The 18,431-nt window shown below is 35.7% G+C and overlaps 1 protein-coding gene across 2 annotated transcripts in view; it reads left to right on the top strand.

Annotated features, from left to right (window-relative positions):
• GABRA1 (gamma-aminobutyric acid type A receptor subunit alpha1) overlaps positions 1 to 18,431 on the top strand; it is a 40,230-nt gene that overhangs the window by 7,188 nt on the left and 14,611 nt on the right. For both annotated transcript variants that reach the window (XM_048960653.1, XM_048960654.1), the window contains exons 4-6: positions 7,905 to 7,972; positions 13,452 to 13,672; positions 15,291 to 15,373. In XM_048960653.1, coding sequence (XP_048816610.1) covers positions 7,905 to 7,972; positions 13,452 to 13,672; positions 15,291 to 15,373 — 372 coding nt within the window. The remainder of the gene's footprint in view (positions 1 to 7,904; positions 7,973 to 13,451; positions 13,673 to 15,290; positions 15,374 to 18,431) is intronic.

Raw genomic sequence — 18,431 nt, 5'->3', positions numbered from 1 at the left:
TGCGTTGACTCTCTGATTTGTTCGTCAGAGACATGATCCGAAAACTGGGTCTTAAAAGGTTAATAAGGGTAGAGATTCTAACTGTGCCACTTTTCCTCTCCAGCAAAACAAAAACAAAGCAACACACCCACCCCACAAAGTTTTACTTAACCGATTTCATATACCAGTTCTCAGCAGAACCACCCTGTAAGAAAAACAGGGTGCACTGCACTAAGAATTCTTATGTCATCTGCTGCGGTTGAAAGGAAAGATAATTAAAATTAATATTATTCTGTGACTCAAGGCTAGCATCTTGCAATAGCTTTTGCATTGTGAGCCTGCTTCTTCCATGGTTTCACTTCACTGACTTAAAAGAATGACATAGATACAGAGATAAAATTCTGTTTATAAAGGGTCTATTAGGAAAAAACATTCAAAAATGGGTTGGTTTGTAAATTTTTGTGTGCAGTTTCAGATAATATAAAACAAAATAAGAATCACTCATCTACCGGTACTTTTGCTTATTTGCTTGTAAACCTTTGGATTAGTAGAGAAACAAATGCTCTTTAATCTTTGATTAATGCAACTGTAGAATTCAGTAAGCTACTATATCACAGTAAATAAACACAGCACAGAAGGCAGTAAATAAACGAAACTCTGCAAACTGTGTAAAGTCTGGTACACGTCTACAAGAAAAATCTGAGAACATGATTATTTCTTGTGAGCTTTGTAGCTGTTAGGATTTATTTTACAGTTACTGGAAGAGTAAACAAAAGGAGACCCACAGAAAGGAATTTCTCTCCTCTGGATTGCAATCCAGAGATTGGTCACAAGGTCTGTGTAGACCCAGGCCAAAGACCTGTAAGACTACAATTTGCCTTTTACTCAATACAGTGTACATTTGTGATGTCAGTACCTCACAGTAAATTTAAATTTGCTCTTCTATTCCTCAGTGTAGAACACTAGAACTAAGTGTATCAAGACCTTTTGAGAATCCCACATCAGATGAAATTCTGTGCAGTAGATTCATGTTTAAAATGCTTGATTCAAAAGACATGATTTTATTCCACAAACTAGAGACATACATATAGGCCAGTAGTTTTAATTATAATGCCAATTTATAATAAAGGGTTTATGCCGGAATTCAGCTGGAAGTTCAGCTTTTCAAAACATTGTGCCTAGGAAACTTGAGACGATGTAATTTTGATGTATTTCATTTAGATAATTTGGGGGAATATATTCTGACATGTTCCAGACATAGAAATATCCAGCAAGAAGTGCAAATTTATGTATCAGTACAGCTTGGTTTTTGGAGGCAGATGTTCAACAGCCTTCCATTACAGTTTGATTCACTACTGGAAATTCAAAATGTTTGCACTTTCTTTTTTTCTGTGTCTTCTAGGAAAGAGTAAATGAAGTAAAACAATGCATGGTACAGTTACTTTCTCCTATAGAAAGGGCCAAATTGCAGAAAGCTCTCTGCTTATCCCTCTAAGACCTCTCCTTATGTACTACACGTATACATATTCCAAATATATGGGAAACTGAATTACGTACATGAACAGAAACAAAAAAGAGAATGAACTTCTGATGAATTTTGAACCGCTCTTTCAGCACGTGTGGAGTCAGTGCCTGATTAATTTTAAAGCCTCCCTTTTTTAACATTTACTTTTGCAGTATCACCTCAAAATGAAAATGAAGAAATGCATATGCTTTTCAGAGAATAAGGCATTAAATACTATTAGTTGTCAGATTACTTAGTAAGACCATACCTGAAATAAAGTGAATAGCTCTGAGCATTCTGCCATTAAACAAAGAACAAATTACTTATCCTTAGAAAGAATATAAAAATATGGATTATGGGACCCATTGGGAAAAACTGCTGAATAACTGAATATGTGTATTATTTTAAAGAACGGCATTGTGGCTAAAATTAATCTCATTTTTCTTTAAAGGAAAAACACAGCATTTCGTTATGCACTGACAAATTTCCACCTGTTATCAATAATCACTGATATAAATTGTGTTATTTAGATGTTCACTGCCTCCATATGTGGGCACAGTCATTTAGTCAGACATCACTAGGAAACAGCATCCTTAGCATCCATCCATAAACGTGGACAGATAACTATATTTACAGTTATTTCTGCTTGGAAAATAGAACTTTAAAAATGAATCTAAAAATGTTCTGAATCACACTAGAGGACCCCTATTAACTATACAAGAGGATACTCATCTACAAAAAGGAAGATGGAGGGATTGTACAGAGTAATGTGTTGAATCTGAAAAGGAAGGAATCATGGCAGACATTAAGAGAAAAAATAAAAAGTGAAGTCACTTAGGTAAAAGCTTAATTTTCTGTGTGAACTGAATGCATCCTAGTACTAGGAGTGAAAAAGATGTTGCTCCCTTTTCCAATGCACAGTGCTGAACAAAAGAAAGAATCAGACAGTAATCTGAAGGTGTTCTATAAGGAGGAAAACTGAAGTCAATGTTTGGTGACCTCCCGTAGTAAAATTCTGCATCTATGGTGAGAGTTTAAAAGAATGGAAAAGCAGTAAGAAATGATACAAAAGTAAGTTTTGTGAATAAATGAATATCACATTGACTTCTGTTCTGGGATGTATTCATGTGGAGAATACATACGAGTCCTAGCTTACTACCACGGCAGGCATGGAGGGCCACAGGGTAGAGAGAGCTTTCACAGGGCAAGTTGTTTGCACCCGGTGCTTGAGATTCAATAACATGATATCAGGTGTAGCTACAGAATTTTTTGAAACTATCATCTTAGTGGTGTACACATCTCCTCTATAAAACTAAATGATATCAGGTGGTCTGTGACCTCTTAATTTAGAACAACTGCAAATGCTGCTTATCCCTTCGAGAGGGATTTTGTAGTGCGAAGATGGATTAATATAGCACTAAGAAGAGGTTTGATCAAGCAGGTCAGATAACATCTCCCTAAATTGAATTTGCTTTTATTGTTGGGTTGAGTGGCCATTAGAGCATCCCAAATAGATCACAAATACTACTTTAGTATTGAACAGAATTATATTTTTATAATGTTATCAGTAGGGGATATTTGTTATCTGTCTTTTGTGATGGATATCAACACTGAGTGTGACTGTCCCTAAGTGGAATGTTGGTCCATCTCAGGCAATTCATTACTTCCACAGAGTGCTTATATTTAAAATGACAGAGAATAAACTTGACAGTATTATGCTAAATAGGCTTTAAAATTCAGCTTTTCTAGAACACTGTCTATAAATATATGATAAACTGACCTTTTGGTGATCGTGGTCCCAGTGGAAATTGTTTAATTTAAGCTCACATCTAAACTAACTTATAATTTCGTGAAAATATGGTTCTAGTCTGTATATGCAATGAAAATTTAGTTAAACTTTATTTATTTCTATTTTAAATGAAAAGAGAGACCTACACTGAAGCTTACTCATAATCCCATAATGAAGAAGCATCAGATACTATACTTCACCCTCTAAGAACTTTAAACCCTTTAGGGTTTATTTTATTTTGTTTCCAACTCTGTAGGTAACTGATGTAAGGACAGTTGTAAAAAGACAGAGAAGACCTTAGGAAAATAGCTTTGATACAACAGTAGAGACGTTCTTCACTATGAGAGTGGTGAGGTGCTGGCACAGGCTGCCCAGAGAGGTTGTGGATGCCCCATCCCTGGAGGTGTTCAAGGCCAGTTGGATGGGGCGCTGGGCAGCCTGGTCTAGTATTAAATGTAGAGGTTGGTGACCCTGCATGTGGCAGGGGGGTTGGAAATTCATGATACTTGAGGTCCCTTCCAAACATGGCCATTCTGTGACTCTGTGGAGGCAGCTTTGAGCTGTTAACTGCTGTGGGGAGAGTTAGCATGTGATGGCGTAGCTGCCTTCATAGCAGCGTGGACTATGGCTGAGCAATATCAGGACAGGCCATTGTTCTCCATTTTGGTATCTACTTTTGAAGTCCATGTGCAGTTTTTTTTCAGTAGGAGCAGTTTACACCATACAGGCATCTAATTCCCATTCATTCAAAACCACAGGAAGACTCTTCTCCATTTTAATAATTATAGCACACACTTAAACAAGACATGCAGGGGGAGCAGGTGCAGAATCAAAAATAAGAAAATTAATTTAAAATACAAAAATGAGTAATTCTGATAAGCCTTGTGTTCATATACCAGCAGGTGAGAAAGGGAAATAGTTAATGTATAGTTTTCTATGATAAATGGGCTTATTTCATGCTGTTAAAATCAATCTATATTCCTTATTCTCAATTTGTAATCCAGTCACAATTCTAGAAATAATAACCTCCCTGGGAATTTAAATCAAAACACTTATTGTTTTTAGGTATTAATTTAAAGTGTTTATCCTAGCATCATTACCAAAACACAGTGGTTGTAAGCAGTGACAGTAGTTTACACTGACTGATGCTTTCGTAAGCATATCTGGATCAAAATAATTTCCCCCTGATATAAACTAGTTTATTGCTTGATGTTGTGTTCTGGTGCCTACATGTTAAACACAGTAGTCATTTTGCTGATCAATAACCAGTTGGACCTTACAGTGTACATCATTAAACATAATGTAAAGCTAGTTGGTCACTAATAATTTACTTTTTATTTTATTATTATTTTTTAATGGAATTACACAATCTACAGATATCTTATCAATTCCTGGTTCAGGAAAAAAATGTTATAGTCAAGAGACATGGCCAGTGTATTCACAATCGATGGATTTATCCTCAGCAGTAAGATCAGCTCCTGGCCTGAACTTGTTTTGTTCAATAGCTTAGAATTTTCACTAGTTCTTAGGGACATTGTAAAGATTTTGAATATAGATCAGGATTTGAAGTTCTTGAAACAAATCTCAGTGCGTTCTGAGCATTTGAAGCACAGTTAAGCCTTCCCATGATATTCAAGCTCTAAACAGAACATGGTTAACCTTGATTCTAAATATACATCCTAACTGTATGCATACAGTAAACGCATCTTCTGTGCAGGAGTGACTCACAACGTTTGAAGCTCTAAACACAGCACAGCTGAATCATCTATTTAGTAAAACAGTAAACAAAAATTTCAGAACTTCCACATAGATTTGGAAGGGCTAATTTATGTCTTCATACACATTTCCACATTTTTCTCACTCCTCTTGAAAATGTGGTACATATCAAAGGAAAAACTAATCATCTGATGATGTGCACAGTGGTTTTTTTTTGGATTTGAGGAGGACAGTGATTAGATGGTCTGTAAAAGTCTAACTGGTATGATGGTAACAGTCTGTTGTGATTTCAGAATCAAATTTTTCTATTACTAATTATGAGTTTTGTGTCACTTAAATTATCTTTGCTGCAGTATGGAAATGAAAAGCACCACTAATTTTCTATTTATTTTCTCAAAAACTTTCCATCTTAATTTGGAAGCCTTTAGTTTCCATTTTGTTTCCCCAAAATCATTTCCTTGAACTTTAACCTCTACACCATGACCATATGTCTCCTAAATCTCTGAGTTTATATTATTAAGAATGAATCCCTTGGGGCTGATTCTGAAGAGCTTCCAGCATCTTCTGTTTCCTAATGACACTTGTGGGAATGCCTCAGTAGAAAGGAGATGGAGAAATGGCAAGTCAGAATGAAGGATCTTTTAAAGGGTTGTTTGAGATTCGCTTTTCAATATACAGAATGCAATAGATCTTATGATGATAGTAGATTCTCAGTCTCAAGAAAAGATGATAAAACATCTGTAACTTAAAAAGTGTACTCATGAGTGTCTTTCTGGACCTTGTGAAAACTATGTCTTCTTTTTCTGCTGGCTGTTTCATACCAGACCATAGCTTTCACCTCTTGAACTTTGTAAAAGTGATGAGTTGAAGGAGAGAGCACTCTTCTTCCAAGCCAAGTACTTTCTGGATAACCATATGCTTCTTCCCGTAATAGAAGATTAAATTCTCACTGTGGATTTCTTTAAGACAAGAGTCAATTAGATGTCAAAAGAATCCTTAAATTTCTCTGAGTCAGTTGAAAAGCTTGTAAACAGTGATAAGGTCATGCCTTCATTTCACTGGAGAGCCAAGTAGGAAATTGCACCAATCCAATGGTTTTGTCAGATTCAAAGAACCAAAAGAACCACCATTAAGCAACTCAGCTACATCACAGTACTTTACTTTCTGTAATTACAAATAATAAACTAGAAATTTCATCCTTCAGTTTTTCCAACGAGCGCTACAGATTTCCTACTTCGTGATTTAATACAAGGGTCATTCAGTGCATTACAGAAATGATGGTAGAATGAGAAGCAATTTTACATTCAGATTATTGCTATCTTACAACGAGAGGCATTTTTTTGTATAAAGTTTTTTACTAAAACTATTAAACATATATATTGACAAGTTGTAGAGCTTTCAGAATGCAACTGAAAACCCTATGTACACTGTAGAACACTGACTCTCATTAGAATTTTTGGGTTATACATGAAAGTGTATATTGTTTTTAAACATATTTCACTTTTCTTTGTGTAAGAACTTCAATTAATCTTGTTTGTTCCCAGATGCAAAAAAAAAAAAAAGAAAAAAAAAGAACAAAAACAATGAAAAAAACACCACCAACAAGAAAACACATCTGAAATGTTTTTCAAATCAGAGGATTCTATTAATTACTTTCATCTAATTTTACAATATTTAAGTAATAATATATAGATGTTATAGATCTATATATATTTCTTAGTCTTATGACTTCTTAGTCAGTTTTTGCTTCACTGCATGACCTTTACTTTCTGTACATGTACTTTTCTTTTAGCCTCTTTAAAATTAGTTTTAGTGTAGCAGATTTCACACATTATTTATTTTATTTGGAAGTTGTTTGAGAAATGCATATCTCCTTCCACATTTGAAATTCCTAAAACAAACAAACAAAAAACCACAACAAAAACAAAAAAACCCAACCCACACTGGTTTCTGTAGTGCTCATAGTAAATAGTAAATGTTCTGAGATCACTCTAAGTTCTGAGAGCTGATGTGGTTACCCCCACTCAACACTGTTAGGATGTATGCCTTCAGGTGGTGTTACTCCTTGCAACTATATTTAACTCAAGAGAGTTATTTTGATACTTGCCATCCTGGGTGAGCATTTTCTGATGTGTATCCTAGAAAATACCAGGATGCTCAGAAGTGACTGGTAGTCTGAGTACAGGGGGCAGGGAGAGGAAGGAGAGAGATGCAATTTGTGAATTTCTTAAAGGAACTTTAGACAGTGCATCCCCATAAGCCAAATGTTTGGTTCTGTGTGGAAATCAGACAGACATAAAAAAGATATAGTAGAGAGGTTGAGATTATGTTCACTTGGATAAGTTTTAACTTGTTTTTGTTTCTCATAATCAGGACTAATGAAGCCATCTCATGCAAAAAATAAATAAAAATCTTTACTTTTTTATACACTAGAATGTATTTTATCTCTCTCTTTTTTTCTATGTTTCTGTGTCTCAGCACTAAATGCATAATTCATAAGCCTGGGGTTAATTATTAGAGACCTTCAATCAGCTTGCCCAGCAGCACTGGGTACCCAATAAGACTTTTAAGAGTAAAGTGTAAAATACCTGGCACTATCTGTATTGTCAGACAAAAACCTTTAATAGTCAAAGAGTGACAGGATTTCTACAACAGCAGAACTATGTCTGCTGTTTCAGTACAAGTCATGTCTCAAAAAGTCCCATGGAAACACGACAACAAAAAAAAATGTTGCTGACAATATTCACTGTGAAATTACATTGAGAAGCAATAAATTATCAGGACTGTATTGTAGACCAATTTTAGAATTGCTAATCAAAGCCAATAATTTTTCTATTTATTGTGAGAATTGGTTATGGTTAGATCTAATGAAGACTGTTGATAGACACTCACTGTCCTAATTTCCTGCTTCATCAGAGCGTGTAACTGAAGTGAAGACTGACATCTTCGTCACCAGCTTTGGGCCTGTTTCAGACCATGATATGGTAAGTGATGGCCTATATTTCTAGAGCATTCATTTTCTCTTGTCTTTTTAATTTGAAGGATGGAGGATGTAAGCAATAACTTATTTACTACTGTTTTTTTTTTTTTTTTTGAGCACTTGATTCCAAAATGCTGTCAGCATTTATGTGCAGTGATTCCTGTTAGCTGTGACTGCATTTAAGTGCCCTGAAATTAGCATCCTCGATGACTTTAATAATGTATTTTAACAGACCTTATATTTGCTACCTAATATATTATGAAATGCATTAAGGTTTGGATCAGTACTCTTCTGAGAATGATTGCTCAGGTCCTTGCTGGCACATCACTGATCCAATTTGCTGAGAAAGATCATAATCTTAAAATGCAATTAACACTTGTGCTTACAATGTGACATCCATACACTCTAACCTGTATTTTTATATTAAAAGCTACTGATCAATGGGAAGTGAGTTTCTTCGAACTTGGCTGCTGAAAGAGAAGAGAAGATTAATGAGAGAATTAGTGTCACTTCTTTATGGCGTGAATATGAAAATCAAATTGCCAGATAACTGCAGGGGATTCAGAAGTTCAGAAAACTGAATGAAGATGTTGCGATCCCTGGTCTTAAGAGATAAAAAAAAATGTGTAAAAATATGGATAAAGTACTTTAAATTAAGCATATAAACGAGATCTTCATTGCTATTGACAGGGAAAGCCTGGTTTGCAATTACTAGTATCTGTTGGATCCTGTATAAAGATGAATGCTGAAAACATCCTCATTAATTTAAATGGGGGGGAAAAGAAAGAAAATTCAGTCTTGTTACTGCCTGCATTTAACTAGAAGCATTCACAGAAGAAACAAAAAATAAGAACATGTGGAAAAAATATCATAGGAAGTTCAGTTTATCTCTTCAAAATTGTCATTTGTTTAATCAAAACTGAAAATGTAGATGGGCCTTAAACACCAGAACTACAGAGCAAGTAACTGTTCTAAACTACTTTATTTTCATAAAAGAGCTTTATGCAAAGCCACCATTTTCCTGACTGCTTGGATGACACTATTTATAAAACTACAATCAAAACTGTATTTCCAACTCACACCATCACATTTACATGAGAAAGAAAAGCTTGGACTATTTCCAGCTTCTGCTAGGAAGTCCTGAAATCAAACAGCAATCCAGGGAAACAGTCACACTGATGATTTGTCTCCTCAGTTCATGTATGGAGTGCTGTGTCTAAGTACTATACCATGAAGAAGAATTCAGAAAAATTCAATAAATTATTCCTGCACTTTTTTTTAAAATGATTTGAAATACAATTCCTAGATATTAGTCTAAATTATACATTAAAATGTGAGTTTTTTTGTTTTTTTTTTTTAATTAAGAATTGCTTCTGACATCTAAACTTTTTGCTCTGGTGATTGAATGAGCAATTTTTGCTTTTCCAGTTCTGTCTGGAAATAGATAACCAACCATGAAACTAAATGAAAACTTCAGACACAGTCATGGGTCTAATACACACTTAATTTTTAGTGTTGAATTAAAATTGCAGCAGCTGTAGCTTGTGAAGGCAGTTGCTTGACTTTTTTAGAGATCTGTCTTTTTGGGAGGTAGATAGTTAAAAATTCCTGAAAATTAAACTCCTTTGAAGTATTAGAGTGGACACAGATGCTTGGAGGAGGTGAGAATAAAAAGAGTACTAGATACATGCTGGTGAAAACACAAGGTAACACTTGTTAGAGTTACCTGACCAACGTACTGTATGATCTGTTGAGTCAGATTTACTAGGAAATTCAATTAAGGAGCAGCAAGTTAATAAACAGGTTGCTTTCCTACTCACAGACATAAATTTAGAGCAACCAGTGATCCTTCTTTATTATTTGGGAATAGTGTGTCTGGACTTCATTGTGTACTTACAGTTGATAGTTTCAGATGTTTTCATTATTGAGTAGAAGGTAAAGCTAATTTGATGTTCCTGGGAAAACTAATATTTGCATAGGATTTGGGTTTCTGGGATAAAATATTGAAGTCAAAAATAATCTACTTTCAAAATTACAAATAAGTATACTTGGAAAAAAATAAATTGACCTCAGTATAGCTGCATGATTATAGCATAAGCAATCACTGCCAAAAAGCAGACAGGCAGGTGTTCACAGATTTTGAAAAGCAAGAGACCACAGAAAGGGATTTAGTGTAATACTCCTACTCACCTCGCATAGAAAGTAATGTGTGTACAGCCTACTTATGCTAACTCTTCTGCTTAAGGAAATGTGTGAAAATGAGAGAAAAACATAGAAGGAAAGATCAAATGAAGAGCTTATCCGAATATAAATTCATGTTAATTCCATGCACATTTAATGCAAAGCCTTCTGTGCATGCTACAAGTTGACTGTCGACACTATCTTTTGAGAGCTACCCCAAATTTGCTCCATTGAGCAGAATGACAGCGTTGACTGGGTTATGGGATCTGGTCACAGGAAGGTCTCACAGGCATCTGTATTGGCATGCCAAGGGGATGGTGCAGTGCTGTCTGAGCCTAGACTGATGGCTTGAGGCTGGGAATGAGCTATTCCAGCTGACGCCATATGTTATAAAACTACAGCCACAGTGAGACACCAGCATACCTAGACCATCTGTTTGCAGGAATCCAGTGAGGCAGTTATATAGATAGTAGGTTGATATATCAGGCAGAACATGGTGTTCCTACCCACTCTCAAGACACTCTTTTAAGAACAGCATAGACATAACCTGTTATTCTATAAAAAGAATGCCTTCTCTCCATCTTAAACCTGTGAATAAAGTTAAACAGGAGAAAAACACCTTTGGAAATAAAAACATCTAATCTTGGAAGAACCTCATAGATCTTGAGGCACGATCTTTCAGATGGTGGATTGAACTAATAAGCAGATAACTGCTTATTCTCACATAAGTGTCATTTTTTTGAAATTTATATATGTATATATATTGTCTGGAATAAGAAGCATTTACAGTAATTTTGTTCATTAAAAAAAAAAAAAACAAACACAAAAATAAGCCAACAACACAGTTTTCCCAGTAAGCCTTCATTCCCACTGCTTCTCCACTGTATGCTTTTTGGGAAAGAATTTCTGCCTTTGTACCTTCCTATATATCACCTAGTACAATACAGACCATGTTGTGGTCTACCATGTACATAAACAATTTCCAGGGAGAGAGAACAGATGAGTGGCTTAGAGAATGTATGAAGTACTAAAGATTTCCTGCCTGAATCTCTCATTTAGGACAAAGTACTGTAAATATTCAGTACTACACAATCCATTGGCAAAGTGCAAATAGGAATCTTCTTTCTTTACTTGCATGCTAAGGATAGAAGACGCTCCTCTGTGGAAAATTTATACTGAATTTTATCTTGCTCACCCACTTGCACATAAAACAGTGCTATAGAACACAGTTTCTTCTGATGGCACTCTATGGTGGAAGAAAGCTATACTCAGAGTAAGAGTTATCTGATGACTTGATCTTAAAGATCAGCTGTCTGTCGGGATTCATTTGAGGAGAATTATTGTACATGTTGAAGCAGGTAGTGAAAGCTAAGGGAGTAAGACAGCTCAGCCAAAATGGTTTATGGCGCAGCAGCCTGGGATAGAGAATGATGCAGTTTATGCCAGGCAAGATCTGTCAGCTCCTTTTTAACTGAATCTTGTTTTCTGCTGTCAGATTCCTTTACCAAACCTTCCAGACTCTTTGTTCTTTCAACATCAGAATACTATGCTCACATAAAGGGAATACCCATACTCACTTCTCTAAACCTGCACCACCTCCCACCTTTTGCAGTTGCAAGAGAAAATGAGTGGCTTAAATGGCACACTGAAGTGGGATCCCCATCTGGGCACGTCTTTTACTCTTCCCATGCATGTAAGAAGAAATCCTTGGAGCTAAGGAAATACAGTATTTTACTGCCTTTTATACCTCCTCTATTTTCTACTCTTCTACACATGTGGGACAATATCTTGCACAGGATTCAACCTGAGGCTCTGATCCAGCAGGGTTTTGAAGGAAGATGTGGCTAAAAGTGCACAACTGCCGTCACTGGAGCTGAACAAATCCTAATGACTAAGAAAGTGAAAATGCTATTATCTTTGCAATTAAATATGCAACAACGTGATTCACAGGTCTCAGATGAAAACAACAACAACAACAAAGATCATCCCCTGGAACTACCTTTTATTGTCCATAATAAACTTATTTAGGTGTTTTGAGCCCTGAAAACAGGAAAAAAATGCCACAAGACTATCACCATCGATACTTGCTGATAGTTGCATAAGTAATACACAGCTCACAGTTACTTATGTTGTACAATGCTGCCATTTTTTCAATAAAAACCAGAAGTCTAAAGGAGACTGCAAGAGAAAGATTTTAAATGTTCACTCCGCAATGTTTCTCTTTACTAATATATTCCTTGGGGAAGCTCTTTTACTTGTAGCACTGTGTGCCAGAAACATTTGCCTTCAGGATTTGCCATCAATCATTGGCAGGAGATCTCAGAAAAGGTTCCATTTCTCGGCCAAAAGATTATCATTCAGGGTAATTTGAACAGTGTTTGGATGGCTGCTTTTGACATTTATCACAAAATCATAATCAAGAATGATGGAAGGGCCAGGGTAATCCCATATAGCACTTCACTTTGGGATTGGTATTTCCCCATGTAAATATTACAGTATACTGCATCCGCAAGACTTTTCCATATTTTCTCCCATCCAGTGTGAAACTATTCTGTGTTTTATTTAGAAAGCACCAACATATGTTTTCTAACTTCACCCTCTGCCTCTTAATTCCTAAAAAAAGGAAATTTGTATGAAGTCAGTCTTCAATTTCATAATGAATTTTAGTTATTTTGATTCTCCCTGTATACACTGAACTGAGCCAATACATCTCTTCCCCATTGCCCCATACTATAACTCTTGGTCCAAAGTTGTCCTCATCTTGTTCTCTCTCTAGTGCAATAATTTAGACTCTGAGCCATTTCACGTCCCATAAACCAGACCACATAATTTTAGTGAGCTGTGAACTTTTCATAAGTTGACTGCATGTTCATGCTAAAGAGGCACCTAGAACAAAAGGCTCTGATAAGATCCTGTCTCACCAGCCTTGTTTCATTCAAAGACACAAATTCTTCCTGTGCTATGCACAATGGTTCAGTGTCTGCAGGTTCAAATTACAGTTCTATGAAAGGTAAAAGGAGAAAGGGGCGGATTATGTTATTTCCTATATCTTATATCTTCAATTCTTTCTAACTTTTCATATGCCATTCTTCCTAACATTTACTCTGTTCAGTACAGTAATGATGTTGTAGCTGCTAAATAACCAGCTTCAGATACATTGTAAGTAATTTAGAGAATAAATGTTCTGATAATTACTAATTTCATTAATAGTCTTGCTTTAAGGGAACAGTAAAATTATAATTTTCAAATTCCTGTGTTGCAACACATGGCAGTATTACCTTTTCTCTTCTGAATTGGTTTAGGAATACACTATAGATGTATTTTTCCGCCAAAGCTGGAAAGATGAGAGATTAAAATTCAAAGGACCTATGACTGTTCTCCGGTTAAACAATTTAATGGCCAGCAAAATTTGGACACCTGATACCTTTTTCCACAATGGAAAGAAGTCAGTGGCTCATAATATGACGATGCCAAATAAATTATTGCGAATTACAGAGGATGGGACACTGCTGTACACAATGAGGTGAGCCCTGAAATATTTTATCTTTCATTTAGTTTGACAATATAAGTAGGTAAAGTTATTTTCCAAACAGGAAGCAGGTTCCTTTTTGGGGATTATTTGATTCTTGTTTAATAATCTTTTCCATGACATGTCCAGGAATGATGGACAAAAAGGCATTTGCAAGTGTTTTGTTTTCCTTCTGCTGTGCTACCTTTACACATGCTGCACATTTCTTAATACCTGATTTTGAGAAGGTAGAAGGCCAAGAGAGTCAAGAAACAATCAGTTTGCAGAGCACCTTAATTTTGAGTTGCTTTCAAGGATTCCACCAGCAAAGTAGAATTACGGAATAGTTAGGTTCAAAGGTACCTTAGACATCACTTAATTCCACATCATGCTCCGGGACATCTTCCTCAAAACAAAGTTGTCCAAAGCCCCATCTGATGTCACCTTGAACACACTGTAATTTTTTGTGCTTTTTGGGAATCTGAGAATCTAAAAATTTATTATTCCATTTGTAAAAAAAAGAACATCTCACTAAAGCATTTGAAATGTTTGTGGGTTTGTTTTGCTTTGTTTTGTTTATTGTTTGCTTGGTTTTGCTTGTGTTTTTTTTTGTTCTGGGATCATTCTTATTGTTAATATATTATTCTTTTTATGACAATAATAACTTGAGCTAATCAGTTGTAAGCAGAGGTCGTTATTTCAAAACAATGATGATGCACAGTGGTGGAAATGTTCTGAATTGAAAAGAACCATGAACTGAGCAATGAAAGAAATAACACGTTGTCTCTACATAGCTATATTTATGTGACGCTTTTGTCTGGAAGTCAAGATGGGTAGTTCAGTAAGTAGGTGAACAGTGAGCTTTCTTCTAACAATTCTAAAAATATTTTTAAAAGAGTACAAGTATTTGGAGAAAACACAGTCTCCAGACATTTGAGAGCTTACCAAATATGTTCAGTTTGTTCTGAAACATCCTTCAAGACTGCCAAGGCTAGGGTACAATCTGGTTGATTGGTACTTATACAAGTCTAGGTCAGTTTTTCTTTTCTGGCAAAATGCTTGTTCAGGAATTAATTCCCAAGAACACTACCTTGGTAGCACACTGTTCACATCTCTTTTTTGACCATAACAATTTCTATTTCCTCATATTTGTAAGTGTCTTAATGCAATCTTTTGCCTGGCATTCAAGTATTGCAGTCCATTCCTTGCTGACTTGTGTGTGGTATGTGATAGTTTGAGGAAATGTTTTTAGTTTATTTAATTTCTCACACTAAGCAACATGTTGCTAGTAGCAACAAAATGATTTCAACAAATGTTTCAACACCCGAGACTGGACAATTTTGTGATGGCAGCATGGAAACAATTTTGGTTTCCGAGATTTTACTCCTTATACCAAGTTAAAAGTATAAGCCTGTCTCTGCTGTACAATGAGACATGGTAAAGAGCAGTCAGATTCACTGCTGTGTTTACAAAGGTCTATCTGCATTCTGAGATAGGCCATTCAGGTCCTGCTCAAGCTGCTTATTAATCACATAACAGATGATAGACTATTTTATGCGTCTTAATAGAAGTCTATTTACTATTTCTATGAAAGTAGAATAAATATGTCTTTTTGCTCATTGATCCGTTATAGATTGACTGTGAGAGCAGAATGTCCAATGCATTTAGAAGACTTTCCTATGGATGTGCATGCTTGCCCCTTGAAATTTGGAAGCTGTAAGTTTATTTTTAAATTGAGATTTCTCCATTTTGAGGCCACTCTATAGGCATACTGCACAACTGAATAAACGTCAAGGTTTTAATTTTGGGTACTTTTAACAGTAGTTTCATTCTTACATATGTTTGTATTTCATAAAATGAATAATTCATAATATAGTGAATAAGACATAGAAGTGCCTTAAACACGTTCCAGTGTCATGCCTGGACATTCACAAAGGAGAAAAATGGTATCATCCTTAACTTCTAGGGAAGTAGCTTGTCACACACAAGATGTTGTTAATATTAGGGTTACTTTTTTATTGTTTTTTTAAAGTCACAAAGTCAGTTTTAAAGACAAGTAATACAGACGGTGAATAACTCAACTGGCATAGGTAAAAATAATTTTCCTACCATGATTTTGTATGTATAGAACAAAATTTCATCTAAGATTACAATACCATTCATATTTCAATCATGCAACATTTCTCAAAGTGGAAAATGTCACAAAATGCCAAAGAGAGATTGCAATTTGCAACAGATTTAACCTTACATTAGAGAATGCACTAAACAAAATGTAATATAATTGAAATCAGAGTAATAGCTGACAGCACTTCAGATAACTTGAGAATTTCTCCCCCAAAACTGAATTTGAGTAGCAGCCCACATGACGCTGATGGTTAAAAGTTTACTAAACTTGTTATTACCAGAAATTAAATAAGGGGTCTGCTCTGAAAGTAATGCCTCCTCTTTTACTTCATTTGCCTGAAATGTCAGAGATAGATGTTGGTGAGATGGCAGCAGAGGTTGAACCTTCCTTACAAACCTTCCATTCCATTTTGTTGCCATGTGACAGATGGCAGCACAGGGACAGTCTGACAAAATGGCATCTGACATGGAAGCATGTATGAAGCAAAGTTGTGTCAGTGAATTCCTCCATGCAGAATAAATGGCACACATTGACGTTCACTGACACTTGCTGAATGTTGTTGGAGACCAAATAGTGATGTGAGCACAGTGAGGCAGCGTGTCAGCAGTGTCAGCAGTGGCAACAGTGTCAGTGGGTCACTTGCACAGGTGCAGGTCTTTATGAGCAGAGCAAGTAGGCTTTTGTTCATCACTGGCATAAATGGATAGCTAATGGTAGCAACTACATTGAAAAATATTGCTTTACAGTTGAGAATTTGCTCTATCAAATAGTGTTATTGTAGTCACAGAATCACAGAATCACAGAATTGTAGGGGTTGGAAGGGTCCTCCAGAGATCATCGAGTCCAACCCCCCTGCCAAAGCAGGTTAATCTTTGTATCTGTTGTAGTTTCCATGGAAATAAAAAGGAGGCATTATTTTTGAAGTGACCTACTTCCAACCCCTGCTTAAATTTGAAAGGAAAGGGGAAAAAAAAGTGAAGATCTGCTTTATTTCACTCAGTTCAACACAAACTAGGAAGATAAAATGTGTGGAAAATACAATATTGTACAAATTGTTTTCTCAGTGGCAATTTTTTTCTAGTAGAAATGGGTCGTTTCACTGATAATGGGTACTTAGTGACTTGATCTATTTTAGAAGCCAACAAACAAAACACCCAATTCATTCTTCACATGGTCCCAGACAGGATGATGATTTACTTTAGACTGGCTACCTCTATGCTTACTATGAGAAAGCACTGGTGTTTTCTCTTTAAAGAGCTACTAGCCTCCGAGATACAATTTACAGAATAGAATCTTATACAAACTTGAAGTATAACTGACAGGAATAGCTTAGTACTTGAGTGTCAACCTTTCTTACAGCAATTCCAATAAACCTTTTGAAGTTTCCTGTAAATCAGAAAGGGAAAAAGAAGTCGTAGTCTGAATTACATATAGATAGATGCAATGGATCTTTGATCAATAACAGCATATCTGTGCATTTGGGATCACCTGGGATCCCACTTATACTAGAACCAGTCACGGGACTGAATTTCTTTTGAAATGCAGATTGAATGTATGCTGGATCTGGAAGACAGAAAGATGGATAAGCATGCATAAAACCTTCTGATAGAAAGCTAAACCATCAACAGTTTTTGAACAAATGTGAACTAGCAGACTGAATTTTTACATACTTGATGTCTGTCAGCATATCTGTGTATCATTTAGCCACAGCCTCTAACATCAGACACTGAAGTGCGAACAATAGTTTCCATTCTTTTCCTATACTCAGCTATTTTTGGCTCAGTGTGTCCCAGATTAGAGTACTCTTGGCTCAATGAGTGCGTGGTTTTCCAGATTAGTAAGGATCTTGCCTTGATTAAATGATGAAGAGATAAAGAAATTATGCAAAGGATAGATAATACGGATGCAAATACAGTTCTGGAATCGTAAGGTGAAAACAGGACAGCAAAAATATGTGCTTGTAGTTTTGAATACCTAAATTTGTTGTATCTAAATTTGTTTCCATTTTATTCTGCAATACATTTTTATTATCATAATATATATTATTTCCCTTAAATTAACTAAAGGATACTCTAAACTAAAACTAAAGGACAATCAGTGAGTGTTATTTCTAATTGAAATATCACTTAATTACCCTAAATTCATAGATGATAATTAGTATTCCAGTCTCAGAGTGTGGGTTATTTTATTGCACAAACTATTTGCAGTATTTTTTCCTTTTTGAACACAAACTGGCTATTAACATGCCAGCTGTCCCAAACGGGAGCTAACAAAGCAAGTGCTTCCAAATGCTGGGAAGTGTTGTGAGACAAGATCAAAGCATTTTCAGGGAAACTGTATTCTCCTAATAATTTTAAAGGAGCTTATAATGCAGGGTAGTGTGTTCTGCAGCATGCTTGTACTGCAAACACTGCGGAGGAATCCACTATCCAAAACAGAACCTTAAATCTGGACCTCCCCCATCCATCTCATTAGATTATATAGCATAATTACCAGATTATAAAGTATTTGTCTCAATATTTGGTTATAAGTCTCTCTCACTGGACAAGTGGCTAGACTTGGACAAGTTATGGAAACAGGTCTCATAGCTGTACATAGGAAAAGAGAATAAATTTACTCTTACAAATAGAATATATTTTATCTTAAACT

This window comes from Lagopus muta, chromosome 14 (assembly GCF_023343835.1).
Source record: "Lagopus muta isolate bLagMut1 chromosome 14, bLagMut1 primary, whole genome shotgun sequence".
Taxonomy (NCBI): Eukaryota; Metazoa; Chordata; class Aves; order Galliformes; family Phasianidae; genus Lagopus; species Lagopus muta.
This window is presented reverse-complemented; position numbering and strand designations above follow the sequence as displayed.